Below are 16664 nucleotides of genomic sequence, written 5' to 3'. Positions count from 1 at the left end.
TGACCGGGCTACAACCACGTAGTTCACTAGATCCAGCCGGTAGGGCCTACTCTCCCAATGCCCAAGTCGCTCCCTCCGGAGTACGTAGGCCCTTCCAGCCTGCCAACGAGATGACTTCTCAGAAACCAAATCAGCCCCCGCCAGTACTCTATTCTTTTTGGGGGGGCATTCTTTAAACTGGCGGCTGTCCTCTTGTACATTTGCCTTTTTGGGGGGTACTCTAGGTTCGGGCCATTCCCGAGCTCGGAGCCCTTCCCTGGACAGCACGCCAAATACGCAAACCATACCTCAGCTAATTATATGTAAGCGTATACTAGTGAAATGTAATTTATTAATAAGATTCGGGAGGAGCGCGTTAGATACTTAGCCTAATCAACACAGGTGGACCATAATCAACTAATCAATCCCATGGTATAAATATCACTGACTTACCTCTATCCATTGACGGTTTATCATCATCCCTCCTCCACCCCATCTCCTCACTTCAAGTTCACTTTATAAATAGACGGGGAAGGGGGGGGTACTCTAGGTTCGGGCCATTCCCGAGCTCGGAGCCCTTCCCTGGACAGCACGCCAAATACGCATACCATACCTCAGCTAATTATATGTAAGCGTGAACTAGTGAAAGGAATAAAAGTAAAGGCTCTGTTCCAAAACCTACGTAGACAGCATTTTAAATAGTCATAGACAAGCTACCGATGCAAAGTGTAAGCTGTTCCAAAACCTATACAGCATTATGCTGCCTCTAAAAATATCTAACTTTATTCAAATTCTAAGGGAACATTCATTCAAGGTCTAGAAATGCATTTTTTTTTTACTTATTATATCTTGAGCTCTGTGTTTTAGAATATGGTGTTGAGTGCAGTGGTGTAGTGTTAGGGCATGCAGGGTATGCAGATACAGTACGTATAGGCCCAGGCAGTTTGGGGGCCTGCCGAGCTGGTGGGAACTTTTAATTGAAACGACGAAAAGAATAGAGCCCTGCATGGGCCCAGTCCATGTCAAACAGCTTATGCGAATTCTCAGCCCAAGTCCAACTGGATGCTATGTCTTTTTTGTCTCTTCCCCATTTCACAGCTATTAAAATAGTTCAGTTTTATTTTTTAATGGCAAAGTGGTTAAATTATTATTATTTTTTTTTTTATGGGCCCAGGACTGACTCGCTATGCCACTGGTTGTGTGTCAAATTGCAAAAGATGCAAGATATGATTGTCATGCTCAAACGTGTCTGTCTAAGCCATGTTTATGAAGAAAAACAATGAAAAAGAAGTCTAGGCAAATGCAGAAACACATCTGTGTGAATGTCCTCTAAGGCAGCAGCTAAATGCCATAAAATCAATGGTGGACAAAGTTAGAGAAATGTTGATTATAAATGTAAAAATTGCATGTTATGACCAATATGTGTGTGCATTAATCATTTTGTTCATTACAGGATTACTGTATGATATGTCAGCAAGCCAACTTCCTAATGAGAAGTCAATCCCATAATGCAGCTATGATGGCAGGCAAAGTTAGAAAAATGTTGGCTGTAAAACAACAACAACAAAAAAAAACCTTTTGACCAATTTATATTTGATTTATTTGTATGCTTAGTGTCGTGTAGTTATCTTAGCAACGTCAGCATGCCAACTTCTTATGTCAATGAGGAGCTCTTTTTGTATGATACACAGAGTTGCTGCTTATATCTAAAGTGTTCCAAATCAGTCATTAATGAGGTTCTATTTCTGTTAGGTTGTGGCTTATGTAGGTAGGTTTTGGATCATGGATGTCTTTAATTACATGCCAAGGGTTTTTATTCTCTCTTGCCAGATCGTTGTAACCCAGACCCAGTGTGTGGTGTAATTCTGCGGCCTCCACCCCTGCGGATGGATCTGGATCTGTCTGTGCTGATGGATGGGTCTGATAACGTGAACACTCAACGCTATTTAAACATGAAGGAGCTTCTGGTGTCTCTGTTGGACCGGATCGATGTGAGCAGTGAACCGAGCAGAGCCGACAGAAAAACCAGGCTGTCCGTCTACCAGCAGAGCTCCGTTTATGGCTCATCTTACATCAACGAGGAGTTCAGCTTCACTAAATATAAAGATCGCAATATCATGAAGAGGCATATTAAAGATACAGTGAAGCAAGTGGGCGGGACATCCCACCCCGACTTTGCTTTGGAGTGGCTGATTACTAACGTTATCCTTAAAGTAGAAAGACCACGAAGCAAACGAATGGTCATGGCTGTTTTTGGTGAAGATTTTAAGCACAGCAAAGCTCAGCTTGATTATTTGTCTAGACTGTGTAAGTGTCAGAATGTTGTGATGTTTATTCTCATGGCGGGACAGAGATTCGACCGGACACAGATGGAGGAGCTCACCAGTTCTCCTCTGGACCAGCACCTGGTGTTCCTGGATGACAGAGGTTATGGCACACGCTTCGCTTACGCTTTCCTGCATATGCTCCACAGTAAGAAATATTCATGGTTGTGTTTTCACAAGGCCGCTGTGAAAGATCCTGATCTGTTGTTGAAACTTGCAGACTTTTTCCTCTGAAAATCAACAGATGCTCACATCCTCTTTCATCATTTGCAACGCAATGTTTGTTAAAATCTAAAAAAACATGTGGTAGTGTTTTTGCCTTTTTAAAACATTATTTTAAAGTTGATTTAACAGTCTTAGATTTTTCATTTTCATTTAATCTGAAAGTTTTTCACATTTTAAGAGGTTTTCTGCAAACAATAGCCCCAAAACTCTCTACATTATCTGCTTTCTTCTTAAAATGAACAGTTGCTAACATCCTCTTTCATCATTTGCAAGTAGTGTTTAACCTACAATATTATTTATTAAATAAATATACTTTTTATTATTATATTTTTTCTATTTAATTTTTAGTTGTAGTAATTTTGATGTAGTTATTATGTCACTTCTGCATACATGCTGAGTTATACATATTCTTTATTTAATTTTAGTTAAAATTTTAATAATTTTCTTTTTCCAGTTTTAGTTTGTTATTTTAGTACTTTAAAAATAAGAAATGTAAGGAGCAAAGTAGAAAGTACGTTTCTTTAATGTTTTATTCAATTTCACTTTTTGAGGGGGTGTGTGGCTTATTTTTCATTTCAGTTAACTATAATAACCCTGGTGTGTATCTGCTGTTGTTTTGCAGAAGGAATCTTACCCCAGTCATTAATACCTACTCATGATTGTCATGGGTTTGTGGTGAGGCCTGTTGGAACTGGACAACAAACCACAGAGAGGTAATGTCATTTGCTAACCACAATCTTTAGACATAAAATCACAAAGGTTAGTGCATGGATTGTGTATTCTCAAAGCCATTTGGCTTATTAATCCAAAGGTTTTAGAGTCTAAAAATGTTACTGTTTAGAGTCTTTGAGCACTGTGCCAGAAATGGGAAACCTGGGCTTCACGAGCCATATTTTGTTTTTATTTGCACATTGAAATACAAATCGATGCTGCAATATTGAACAATAATTAGCCTGTACAGGACACATTCTGTGCTTTTTAATGATATTAATGTGTCTAACTGTTTTTCAGTGCTATTCTGCCCACTGAAGAGCCCACAGAAGCGTCCACCGACGAGCCCACTGAAGAGCCCACCGAAGAGCTTTATGAAGAGCTCACTGAAGAGCCCACCGAAGAGCCCATCACAACAGAAGAACCTTATAACTATTATGAAGATGAGCAAAACAGAGAAACATTCATTGAAGCCAGTCAATATGATGACACTGATCAATATAGAGAAGAGTTCAAAAAGGACAAAAAGGAGCCCTCCAAGACTAAAGGTGGTGAATCCAGATCTTACTGGCCAATTTAACTCTTGATTTAGCTTTTTTGGAGTAGCACATATCTCTGGCGTAGTACTGTATCCTCACTAACATTAAAAATGCACAAGCTTTTAAGCTGTTTCTCTGACAGAGTTCTGTATTCATTAGATTATTAGGAATTAGTGGAGTGTACCGTTTGTTTCCAACAGCACGCTGCTTCCTTGAGAAAGATTCAGGCCGTGTGTGTGGATCGTATATGTCCAGATGGTATTACAGCCAGCAAACTAAGAAATGCATGCACTTCTGGTATGGTGGTTGTGGCGGAAATGAAAACCGATTCTTGACTGAGGATGAATGCTTTAAGGAATGTGTGTCTACAGGTAAATTGACCAAACTTGCTTACTGATATTTAGGCTATTCATAATCCATTTTTTTATTGATGTAAATTCTGATAATTTACTTTAATATTTTACTTTTACATATTGATTTAGTCATTTAGCAGACACTTTTATCCAAAGCAACTTACAAATGAGGCAATGGAAGCAATCAAAATCAACAAAAGAGCAATGATATGCAAGGGCTATAACAAGTCTCAGCTTAACGCAGTACACAAGTTTTTTTTTTTTATTATATAATAAATACCTATTAATCAGACAGAATAGAAAAAGAATATAGAGCAAGCCTTTTTTGTCTTTTTTCTTTTTTTCTTAGCTTTTCTTAATTGCATAATATATATCTATACAATACAAAAAGATTAGAAAAATTAAATATAAGAAAATTATTAAATATTAATTATTATTATTAAATATAAGAAAACGTCTAAGGTTACGTATGTAAACCTGGTTCCTCGGAGGAACGAGACGCTGCGTCGAGAATGTTTGGGGAACGCGTCCAGCGTGACTTCTCTGAATAATGTGTATAATCAGTCCAAAGGAAGGGCGAGACGTCATAGGCGGGTAACATCAGAGACCAGGAAGCATAAAAGCATGAGCGGCGAAGCCGGTAATCAGCCTCAAAAGATGAAGCAAGCGCCGGCCAGAGATGCCGGAAGTATGGCACTGCGACGCAGCGTCTCGTTCCTACGAGGAACCAGGTTTACATATGTAACCTTAGATGTTCCTCTTCAGGAACTCGAGCTGCGTCGAGAACATTTGGGGAACAAGAATACCCACGCCGCCAGACTTTCAAATCTCTGCCTAGTGTGGAAGAGCACAGCTAAAGCAAAAGGAGGAGAAGGAGCCTGACAGAAATCGGGGACAAACCGTCCGATGGCCAAACTTCAGAAGGAGTGAGTCTTGACCCCCAGGAGAGGGGAGATCAGAGGACTCGAGGCTTAGGATAGCATCCTGATCACCGCTAAGCATAAGCTTCTTCTGGCCGGAGACCTCAGCCTCAGCACACCATTGAGGAAACATGGCAGTCTCCGCACCAAGAATTGAAAAGCTTCCACTTCAAGGCATACAGTTTCCTCATTGAGGGAGCTCTGGATTGGAGAACGGTCTTACAATCTCGGTTGAGAGACCGGAAGCTAAGAGTTGTGCCTCCTCAGAGACAACACCTACAGCCTCTAAGCTCCATGCAGGGGCGCACCCTCTGCCTGCGAGAGGAGATCTCTCCTGACAGGAACCTCCCATGGAGTGCCGTCAAAAAGAGAAATCAGGCCCAGGAACTATACCCGGCCCATCCAGAATGGAGCTACTAACAGCAGCCGGACTCCTTCCCAGCGCACTCTCTCCAGAACTCCCGAGAGCAGAGCAATCGGGGGAAAAATGTACAGATGAAGCCTCAGCCATGTCTGTACCATGGCGTCCAGCCCCAGTGGAGCTGGATGAGTCAGAGGAAGCCAGAGGGGACAGTGCGATGTCTCTCGATTCGCAAACAGATCCACCCGAGTCTGGCAAACATCTCCAACTATGCTTCATCACCTCAGTGTGAAGCTGCCATTCCCCGGGCCTCGGCCCCTGCCTCAACAGGATGTCTGCTCCCATATTAAGATGCCCAGGAATGTGAACTGCTCTGAGCGTGAGGAATTCGTCCTGGGCCCAAACAAAGATCTGGTATGCTAGTTGTACAAACAGCGTGAGTGCAGACCTCCTTGGTGGTTGATGTGAGAGACCACCGCTGTTTTGTCGGTGCACACCAACACATGGTGACCTCTTAGGTCTGGGAGAAAATAAAGAAGTGCACGAAGCACGGCCAGCATCTCCGGGCAGTTGATGTGCCATGTCAGATGGCGACCACTCCACAGACCACGGGCAGGGTGGCCACTCATGACCGCACCCCAGCCGGTGAGGGACGCGTCCGTCACAAGGATCATGCGGCGACAAGGAGCTCCCAGCACCGGCCCTGGGACAAGAACCAAGGATTCCTCCACATATCCAAGGCACGTCGGCAGAGCCGCGTGACCTTTAGCATGCAAAGTGGGTTTCCCCTCAGGGAGAACCCCTTGGTCTTGAGCCACCACTGTAGGGGTCTCATGTACAGCAGGGCAATAGAATTCACATTGGACGCAGCTGCCATCAGACCCAGCAATCTCCGTGACTGCTTGACAGTGAGTGACCGGCCTTCTCTCACTCTCGCGACTGCAGTGAGGATCGAATCGATCCGAGCAGGTGACATACGTGCCTGCATCGTGGTCGAATCCCACACCATGCCCAGATAAGTGGTTCTCTGAACTGGAGAAACCACACTTTTCTTGGCGTTAAGTCTTAAATCCAGCTCTTTCATGTGAGCGAGAACGACACCTCGGCGCCGAACCGTCATCTGCTCAGATTGAGCTGATATCAACCAATCGTCAGTGTGGTTGAGTCATGAAAGTGTGGGGTGAGAGTGCAAGGCCAGTGGAAGATCCGTATTGGTAGGCTTTTGCCCCAAAAGCAAACCTCAGGAACTTCCGATGAAGAAGGATGGAGATAAGTGCATCTTTTGATAGATTGTGACACACCAGTCCTTGGCCTGTGCAGGCGTGCTAAACTTCAGTCCCCTGACTTAAATGTTCAAAAGCACAGATCTAGAAAAAGACACAACACCTCATCCTTCCTCGGAACAGTGAAGTACTGGCTGTAGGACCCGGACTCTGCAACCCAAGGAGGGACCACCTCGATGGTCTCTATCCTCAGAGAGAGTCTACTTCTGTTCCATTAGCAGAGCCTGCTTGCGGCCCACCAGAAATGGATTCTGTGGCCTCTCACTACAGTGTGCAGGACCCACTGAGACACATTTGGCAGTAGTTTTCACGCTGCAATATAGTCTACTAAGGGAATCAGCCTCTCAAGACTGATCTCTTGTTGCATCAGAGCAATTAGCTTTCGGCAGGAGACGGCCGAACTAGCTGCTCTGGAAACCTCCCAGGAGGTCGCGAGCCTCTTAGCATCGCTACGTTTCCGGGCGGTAACTGAGAGAAGCGCTCGCTGGAGCCTGCTTCGCCCTGGAACACCGGCAGGGTTGGCAGATCGATCTCCTGAGTGCACTGAGGAGAGACGGGTACCGTGTAAAGCGATTTACACTGCTCTTCCCCAGAGGGCAGCCCTCCGAGGTCCTGAGCCGCAGCATCAGGACTCTCGTAGCTGAAGTCTCCTAAAAACGACGGTCCTCAGACCCACATCGTTTGCTAGGAAGACTAGACCAGAGCCTGCTCGGGGCAGGACCCCGTGAAGTACACTTGGCAGGGGCTCCCACACCGCCATGTGACCTCCTAAGGGAACCAGTCTCGCGAGACTAGCCTCTGGTGCGCCTAGAGCCACTAGCTCGGTGCCCTGAAGCGGTGGACTGGCAGGGGACGACTGTACTAGCTGCTCTAGAGACCTCTGCAGAGGTAGCGAGCCTCTCAGCACCGCTATGTTTCCGGGCGGCAACTGAGAGAAGCGCTCGCCGGAGATCGCTGCACCCTGGAACACCGGCAGGGTTGGCAGAACAATCTCCTGAGGGCACTGAGGAAAGACGGGCACCGTGTAATGCGGTGTACACCACTCTTCCCCAGATGGAGCTGGCCCTCAAAACGTCCTAGGCCTAAGCGTCAGGACGTTATGATGAAGGCTATCCAGCAAAAACAACGGTCCATAGAACTGCTTTCCACTAGTAGCCTTCGGCCTGGGAGCGCCACTTTGACTCTAGCGTCTGCGGAGTACAAATGTAACACCCCCGGCACGTGGGGCTGGAACACAGTTGGGACTGCTCTGCCCAGCAGCCCCTGACCGCTTCAACCTCCTCAGAGGTTAGAATTAAATGTAGTCAGCAACCAGACTAGTCAACACGGTCTGGTGTAGAAAAAACTCACATAAAAAAACATATATATATATTATTTTATGCTACTCAGTCACACAAACAACATCAATCTCCTCAGAGAAAGATGGATGCTACAGCGAGCTGTCTCAGAGGGCGAAGAAACTGCAGCGCTGGTTTCCAAGCCTCGAGAACGAGCTCTAGATCTAGTGAACACGGGTGGAGATAGGACGAGCCGTCCCCAACCCGTTAGCCAGATCATGTGCGATTCCCGCTATCGTGGTCGCCGCCATGCCTCAGCAACGGCGTGACCGCAACTGCAAGATTGCATGCACAGACACGCTCCTCGGAGCATGCCCAGCGAGAGAGCATGCAGCAGCAGCGAGCTGTCTCAGAGGGCGAAGAAACCGCAGCACTGGTTTCCAAGCCTCGAGAACAGGCTCTAGATCTAGTGAACACGGATGGAGATAGGACGAATCGTCTTCAACCCGTTCGCCAGATCATGTGCGATTCCCGCTATTGCGGTCGCCGCCGTGCCTCAGCACCAGCGAGACCGCGACTGAAAGATTGCATGCACGGACACACTCCTCGGAGCGTGCTCGGCGAGAGCGCAGCGCTCAACAGCGAGAAAAGCACAATCAGCCCCCCGAGAGCTGACTGCGCGAGCTCCGCTCTTCATTAATGCTGCTTATGTTAATATTAGGCATAATATGCTTGTGTAACTGGTGCTTGTGTGACTGGTGCTTGTGCAACTGGCGAGCTCATCGACGCTTATCCACATCAATCTCCTCAGAGAAAGACAGGCAGCGAGTCACGCCTTCTCATCAGGGAGAAAGTACCGCAAATGCGGGCTTCCGACCACCGAGAGCGGGCGCCGGATCTGGCGTCACCCGCCTATGACGTCTCGCCCTTCCTTTGGACTGATTATACACATTATTCAGAGACGTCACGCTGGACGCGTTCCCCAAACGTTCTCGACGCAGCTCGAGTTCCTGAAGAGCAAACAGTAAATTAATAGAGTGTAAGTCTAAAAGGGACAAGTTTTTTTTTAAAGAATATTTTAAGTTGGGCAGGTCATTCCGATTGAGTTGGGCAGGTCATTCCACCAGGAAGGAACATTTAAAAGTGAAAGAGATTTTGTGCCTCTTTGGGATGGCACAATAAAGCAATGTTCACTTACAGAACACAAGCTTCTAGAGGGCACATAAATCTGAAGTAATGAATTAAGGTAAAGGGGGTGCAGAATTAGTGGTGGTTCCGTAGGCAAATATTAATGTCTTGAATTTTATGCGAGCAGCTATTAGTAGCCAGTGCCTATTGATAAACAGAGGTGTGACAAACATTATTTTTGGCTCATTAAAAATGTATCTTACTGCCATGTTCTGGATTAATTGTAAAGTTTTGATAGAATTGGCTGGAAGACCTGCCAAGAGAGCATTGCAATAGTCCAGCCTGAACAGAACAAAAGCTTGAACAAGGAGTTGTGAAGCATGTTCTGAAAGAAAGGGCCTGATCTTCTTGATGTTGCATCAAGCAAATCTGCAGGACCAGGCAGTTTTAGCAATGTGGTCTGAGAAAGTCAGCTGATCATCAATCATAACTCCAAGGTTTCTGGCTGTTTTTGAAGAAGTTATTGTTGATGTGCCTAACTGAATGGTGAAACTGTGAAGAAACGATGGGTTTGATGGAACCACAGGCAGTTCTTTCCTGGCAAAGTTGAGTTGAAGGTAATGGTCCTTCATCAAGCAAAAAATGACTGTTAGACAAGCTGAGATGCAAGCAGCTGTCGTCAGATCATCAGGATGGAATGAGAGGTAGAGGTGAGTGTCATCAGCAAAGCAGTGATATAAAAAGCTATGTTTCTGAATGACAAAATCTAGCGATGCCATGTAGACAGAGAAGATAAGTGGTCCAAGAACTGAGCCCTGAGGCCCCCCAGTAGTTAGATGTTGTGACTTGGACACCTCATCTCTCCGAGATACTTTGAAGGACCTATATGAGAGGTAAGACTCAAGTCACTGTAGTGCGGTTCCTGTGATGAACTTTGCCAATAGGGTTTACAGGATGATCTGGTGGTTAAAATTGTGAAAAGCATTGGACAGATCCAGCAAAATAAGTATAGGGCTTGGGCGTTGTGACGTCATTACTTGGCGTGGCCGCCATGTTGATGGCCTCCTTTACTGCTACTCGGGCTACTGCGCAGGGTTTAGACGTACTCCCTCTCAGGCGTGTGTAATTAAAAATCTAGTTCAACCATGGTAAACCATTATGCTGTATTCCCCATAATCGCCATGGGGAAAATAAAATGTGAATGGATTAACTTTCCACCGCTTTCCTGCTTGAAAGCGTGACCTCGGAGACCATAACATCTGAATATTAATTTATATAGCTTAAGTCAACATTGAACATTGAAAATAAGGAAAATTTCCTAGGTTACTCATCCAAAATATGGAAAATTTCAACATTCATCTTTCTGTTGCTATCCCTCTGCTGACAGCAAAAATTTGCTGCATTAAAACTGCTGCATTAACTAATGTTAAGCGATTTGTGAAGCTAGGTCTAACGTGACTTTCCTTACAGATTGGCGTGAAATCGTGCTCTCACAACAACCACACTATCTTAAAAAGCCCAACACGCTAAGGTTGCTTTCAAGTAGGCAAAATGATGCTTTGAAAACATCTGTTTGCTGGAAGGGCCAGGAGTGGCAACAGGACAACAGCACAGAGACTTGACAGGTCTGATGGAGGGGCTAACGGGATATTTTACAGGAAAATACTAAAACGGGAAGACAGCGGGAAAAGAGCTCAAATACGTGAGAACCCCGGAAAAAAAACGGGAGGGTTGACAGCTAACTACACTTTTGAAACACATAGTTAAAAGTCCATGCGTGAATGGTTGTTAGCACTACCGGTTACTAAACTAGCAGCTAAGTAGAGCGCAGCTTGTTTGCCGGTTCTATGATTTCCAACTCTTGAACCCATCCATTTGTGAACTGCACATGAGACTCAATGACTTGTAGCTTCGGAACTGTTCTGAGGAAGAAAGGAAACCAGTCTGTAGTAGAGGTCTTCACAGTGCACCCGAGACCCGTCGACCCCGGACCCGACCCGGGACCCGTACGGGTTCGGGTCTATATTTTAAATCATCAGCCGGGTCCGGGTCGGGTCCGAATCTATTACCTCGGGTCCCGGGTCTGTTTAACATTGTGTGTAATACCCGTGCGATCGCCGATCGGAGTCATCGGACTCGGAGAACATCCGGCCGTTATCAAAGACTGCTTGTGTTTCTTGTAACTTGCAACTTGTAAAATTAGGAAAAGAAAAGAGTGAGCCAAAAAAGTGATCTCTCTCTCTCTCTCGCTCGCAGACTCAAGAGTTAATACAAGTGCACACACGGTAATGCTTGCAGACTTGACACACTCATGTTTAATATATTTCAAATCAGCAACACAATCTGAGGTGAACTGTCACATGAATGTTTTCTATTACGCTCAAATTGCGTTAAGGCATTTTAGGTTGATAAAGCTAGCACGCATGTGCAGTCATGTTTCTATGGCAAGCACTGAGGGACACTTCGACCGCCAAACCGCGTTTTACATTTTCTCCCATTTTTATAATATTATAAATGAACCGTTTAATCTTAAAGTTTTAGTGGTTCAGATTCAGACTCGATGCAGAGCAGAGAGCACAGACAGAGATCAGATGATAGTAAATAAATAATGTCAGCGGCCATGGCATTGCACGAGCGATCGTTATTATAGTTCAAAAGGCAAACAGTGTAAGTTATTATGCGAATTAACTCGAGTCAGAATGTACATGTGCACAGTAGCATTTGTCATCCGTCACCGTGACATCAAGTGGACTTTTGAAGCTGAAATAATGAGTGGATTCAGCTTGGACTTGGAATAACGAGAGGAATAACATGAATAACTTTCTTGACGGAGGATTGCAATGCATCACAGGCAGTCAGGTACAAGGAAGAGAGACCACGGCTCTTTAAATTAGGTAAGACAAAAAGCTGTATTCTTCGCAACAGGTTTATTGACTTGTAATAGCAATTTAAGGTGGAATATGTCAACGTCGGGTCCAGGCGGGTCTGTGTCTTCCCGGCGGGTTCGGGTCCAGATTTCAAGTAATATACGGGTCCGGGTCGGGTCCGGGTAGGCATTTCTCGGATCTACACGGGTCCGGGTCCAGCTTTTGAAATAATAGACGGGTCCGGGTCGGTTCGGTGTAGTACATTACGGGTCTCTGTCGGGTTCGGGCAAGAATTTTTGGACCCGTGAAGACCTCTAGTCTGTAGTTCTCTAAATGAGGTGGATTACAAGTGGGTTTCTTAAGTAGTGGGGTTATATGAGCCTGTCTAAATGCTGAAGGAAAAACACCAGTGTGAAGGGATGTGTTAATGATGTGAATGAGTGCAACTGCAGGAGAAATGGCTTGAAGGAGATGAGATGGAATAGAGTAGGATGATAAGAAAAGATGAGTTTGGAGACTTCTGCCTGAGAGTGAAGAGAAGGTGATTAACAAGTGTATGTTTACTGGTAAGATGTGCTTGACTGATTGTGGTGTGGAAAATTGTGCACTGATGATTTTAATTTTATTAATGAACGTGGCAGTCGTAAGCTGTGGGAGTTGAAGGAGGGGAGGAGGATGACAAAAGAACAAGGAAAATGTTTTAAAGAGCATGCGAGAGTTAGACGAATTGTTATTTTTGTTATGATATTATCCCTTTTAGCAGTGGAGACATTAGCAGAGAAGGAAGAGAGGAATGACTGATACATATTAAGGTCAGCGGGATTTTTTGATTTGCACCACACCCTTTTAGCAGTCCTGAGCTTAGAACGATGTTCATGGAGAACATCAAATAACCAAGGCGCAGAAGGGGTGGAATGGGCTGGCAAGGGGCAGATTGATGATGATGATTGATGTTTTAAATTGTATTTATGTAATTGCTAACCTGTTTGTACTGTATTTCGAATGATTTGTATTTATTTTAGCTCTACTTCCCTTTCCCTAAGTTGTTATTCCACTTGACAGGCCACCATTGTAAATAAGAACCTGTTCTTAATGACTTGCCTGTAAAAATAAAGGTAAAAAAAAAGCTAAGATGAAATCATAGCAGACATCCGGGGGGGTGAGAGTGAGCATAGGTTATGTCGAAAGATGACATTTGGAGGGGTATGTGTTGTGTCAGGAACTCTGTTGAGGTTAAGAGTGAGGAGGAAGTGATCTGAGGTGTGCAGTGGAGTAACCAGCACATGATCAGTGGAACAGTGTCATGTGTAAATAAGGCAAGGCAAGTTTATTTACATAGCAAATTTTGTACAAAATGGTAATTCATAGTGATTTACATAAAATAAAGTAAAATAATCATAAAGAAATAATAATCACTAAAATAAAAAAACTTTGAAGACGATTTAAAATGTATTTAAAATTAATTTAAAAATAGAAAATTATTATACATACATAAAATACAGTGCAGTCAGTTCAGACATCTCACAGTGCACATTCAATAAATGCAAAGCTACATGACTACTGAAACTAAGGTCTGTCTACAGAATCACACCAAGATTCTTGATTTGATTTTTAGTTGTTTGACCCCTAGAGTCAATGTATGCATTCACCTTGAGAATTTCATCTTTGTTTCCAAATGCAATGACGTCAGTTTTCTGCTTGTTTACCTGAAGAAAATTTTAGCACATCCAACTCTTAATTTCATCAATGCATTGGCAGAGGGAGTCAATGGGGCTATAGTCATTTGGTAATAAGGGTATCATCAGCATAGCTGAGAAATTTAATCTGTTTCTTTCTCATTATTTTACTTAGTGGGAGCATATACAGGCTAAACAAGAGCTGTGCAAGAATTGAGCCTTGTGGGACACCGCATGTCATGGACATCCATTTAGACTTATGCTCTCCTACACTCACATAACAAGTATAACCTGAACCATTTGAAGAACCATTCCAGAAAGCCAAAGCCAGTTTTCCTGTCTCTCTAGAAGTGTTATGATTTACAATGTCAAATGCAGCACTGAGATCTAGTAGAACCAGCATTGATATTTTGCCAGAATCAGAAAGTAAGCAGATATCATTTATTATCTTAATGAGCACTGTCTGTGTGCTGTGATGCAGTCTGAAAATTGTCCAGGTATCATTTGAGTTTAAGTATTTGCTCAGCTGATTAAAAACTACCTTTTCAATGATCTTGCCTATAAAAGGAAGATTTGATATTGGTCTATAATTGCTCAAAATGGTGTTATCAGAATTGATCTTTTTCAGAAGGGGCTTAACAACTGCAGTTTTCAGGGAGTTTGGAAAAGTCCCAGAAAGAAGTGACTTCTAAGAGATCTGCTTCTAAACAGTTAAGCAAAAGAAAAAAAAAATATGTGGGAAGTGTGTCAACAACAACGATTTTAGGTGCTGCACTATTTCTTCCAAAATTTTGCTATCAATTGCTTCAAATATAGACATAGTATGTTTTTGATATTGCGTCCGAATCTGTCTGACCTCTGCAATACTTGAGGATGTGTTAATCACCTTCCTGATATTGATGATCTTCTCAGAAAAGAAGGTAGCAAACTCATTGCATTTTCTGTCAGAGAGCATTTCACTGGGCATCTAACTTGGGTGGGTTTGTCAGTCTCTCAACAGTAGCAAAAAAAGTGTGAGTGTTGTTTAAGTTACTGTACAGGTATATAAGCTTTGAGAAGTCTTTCAAGCTGTGGCTAGTTCCACATCGAAAGCATGAAGGCTTTCTTTATAGATGTTAAAGTGCATTTCAAGTTTGGTCTTCCAACACATCTATTCAGATAAGGTGTGAGTAGCCGTAGTTAACACTATCTTGAGATCAAAAGAGGCAAGCAGAGTGTGGAAGTCTGCAGCCTGAGGTTTATCTAGGTGGATGTTGAAGTCTCCAAGCATAACTAGTGGAGTACCATCCTCAGGAAAAGTTGAGAGCAGCACATCTAATTCATCCAAGAAGTTACCTTGTGGTCCTGGGGTATTTTAAAAGTGTAGCTAATAGTGACTGAATGTTAAGGACCTGTAAGTACCCAGAGAATGTAAAGGAATACATTTCCAGTCATTAGAGATAGGCAGACCAGTACCTCCACCTTTTCCAGTCAGACAGGGACTGTGGGAAAATGAGAAATTATTGTAAAGTGCTGCAAGAGTAACAGTTTCCTCTGGTTTGATCCAGGTGTCTATCAGGGCCATTAGGATTAGTCTTGAATGACTAGCAATAGATGTAATGAAATCTGCTTTGTTTACTGCAGACTGACAATTCCATAACCATTTTATACCCGTTTGACAAAACAGAAATTTAATTCATCTGAACGCACTTTACTGTTTATCACAACAAAGGGCAAAGCAAGCACAATTTTTAATGCATATATTGGACGCTCTATGTACTGTAGGCCATTTACCTGTACATAGTTTTGAGATTTTCAAATTTCTTCCACAGAATCTGAAAATCTTCAACAGGATGATTCCAGTTTCAAGGGTAAAAGATACATTTACTTGACGGATATGCAGTAGACTACCACTGTTTTTATTTAAAGCTGATTATAGTTTCTATAACCTAACCCAAACCATAAAATCTTTCAAATTTTTTGAGTTAAATCAATTTCATCGCTTTAAAAAAAATGGAAATACATATGAGAAGCATTGTTGATTCATTAAAACAATCATGTAAATCAAGTATAGAATTATTGCTTAGTACAATATGCATGGTGAAATGTGCATTAATCAAAAGTGTGACTATTTTAAATGGCTTCAAATTGATCAGCCTAATTTTCACTGGGTGTAACTTAAAACAATTATTTCTATCTTCTTTCTTCTTATAGATGTTTGCCAGCTCATACTTGATGCAGGAACTTGCTCAAACTTTTCAGTGAAATGGTACTTCAACGTCAGCAGTGGTGAATGTGTCCAGTTCTGGTATGGAGGCTGTGACGGGAACAGCAACAGGTTCAACACTCAGGAGGATTGTGAGATTCGCTGTCTCAGGGCCAAAAAATATCTCAAAACATCTAAACAGTGATACAGTTGTGGTGAGAATTGTATGGAAATAACCCATGGAAATAAATCTGCATTAATTCTTTTGACATTTTATTTTAACATTTTACAAAGATCTACCTTTTAATTGGAGAATAAGAATTTAAAATGGACGGAAAATCTCATTATGAAATAAAGGCTCAGCAATTTTCTTTAACTCTTTAGCTGTGGTCCTTGGCCACTCAAGCTATCCTCCTCAGCTTGCATTAAGACAGTCTATACACACATCCTCTTTCATAATTTTACATTTTTATATAACTTTAATGCTCTATCAGAGCACTGCCTTTTGACTGAATTGCTTATCAACTTTTATGATGGCTGTTGTTTATTGATTATTATTCAATAAATAATATTTCATTTGCCATCTTGAAATGGTCTATGTGTCGTCATTTACTGTAAAAAGTTTCCAAGATGCCACAACATTGCACAACATCTGGTTGTAATATTTGCCAAATTTAAATTCACAAAGAAATGGGATAACCTTTGATAGTTAAAAATGTGTTGGTTTGTGTTTTAATATGTATTTACTCAATATTACAGCTTTTATAAACTCTGGTAACTTTTTAATGTTGAGTTAGCCAATGGTTTCCTCTTGAAACCATTGTGTTGATTGTGTT

The 16664-nt window shown here is 42.8% G+C and overlaps 1 protein-coding gene across 3 annotated transcripts in view; it reads left to right on the top strand.

Moving 5' to 3' along the window:
- Window positions 1-16414, top strand: part of LOC113083476 (collagen alpha-6(VI) chain-like) — a 68042-nt gene extending 51628 nt beyond the window's left edge. The window contains exons 37-43 of one of the 3 annotated variants that reach the window (XM_026254534.1): window positions 1810-2451; window positions 3151-3241; window positions 3540-3548; window positions 3585-3787; window positions 3979-4149; window positions 15455-15493; window positions 15837-16414. In XM_026254534.1, the coding sequence (XP_026110319.1) occupies window positions 1810-2451; window positions 3151-3241; window positions 3540-3548; window positions 3585-3787; window positions 3979-4149; window positions 15455-15493; window positions 15837-16033 (1352 nt within the window). In that variant the 3' untranslated portion in view covers window positions 16034-16414. Of the gene's footprint in view, window positions 1-1809; window positions 2452-3150; window positions 3242-3539; window positions 3788-3978; window positions 4150-15454; window positions 15494-15836 lie in introns of all 3 variants that reach the window. The other 2 variants (XM_026254533.1, XM_026254535.1) reach the window with 2 other exon arrangements.
- The last annotated feature ends 250 nt before the right edge of the window (window positions 16415-16664 follow it).

Source organism: Carassius auratus, unplaced genomic scaffold (assembly GCF_003368295.1).
Source record: "Carassius auratus strain Wakin unplaced genomic scaffold, ASM336829v1 scaf_tig00038295, whole genome shotgun sequence".
Lineage (NCBI taxonomy): Eukaryota > Metazoa > Chordata > Actinopteri > Cypriniformes > Cyprinidae > Carassius > Carassius auratus.
The sequence above is the reverse complement of the archived record's forward strand: the minus strand, read 5'-3'. Positions and strand labels throughout refer to the sequence as shown.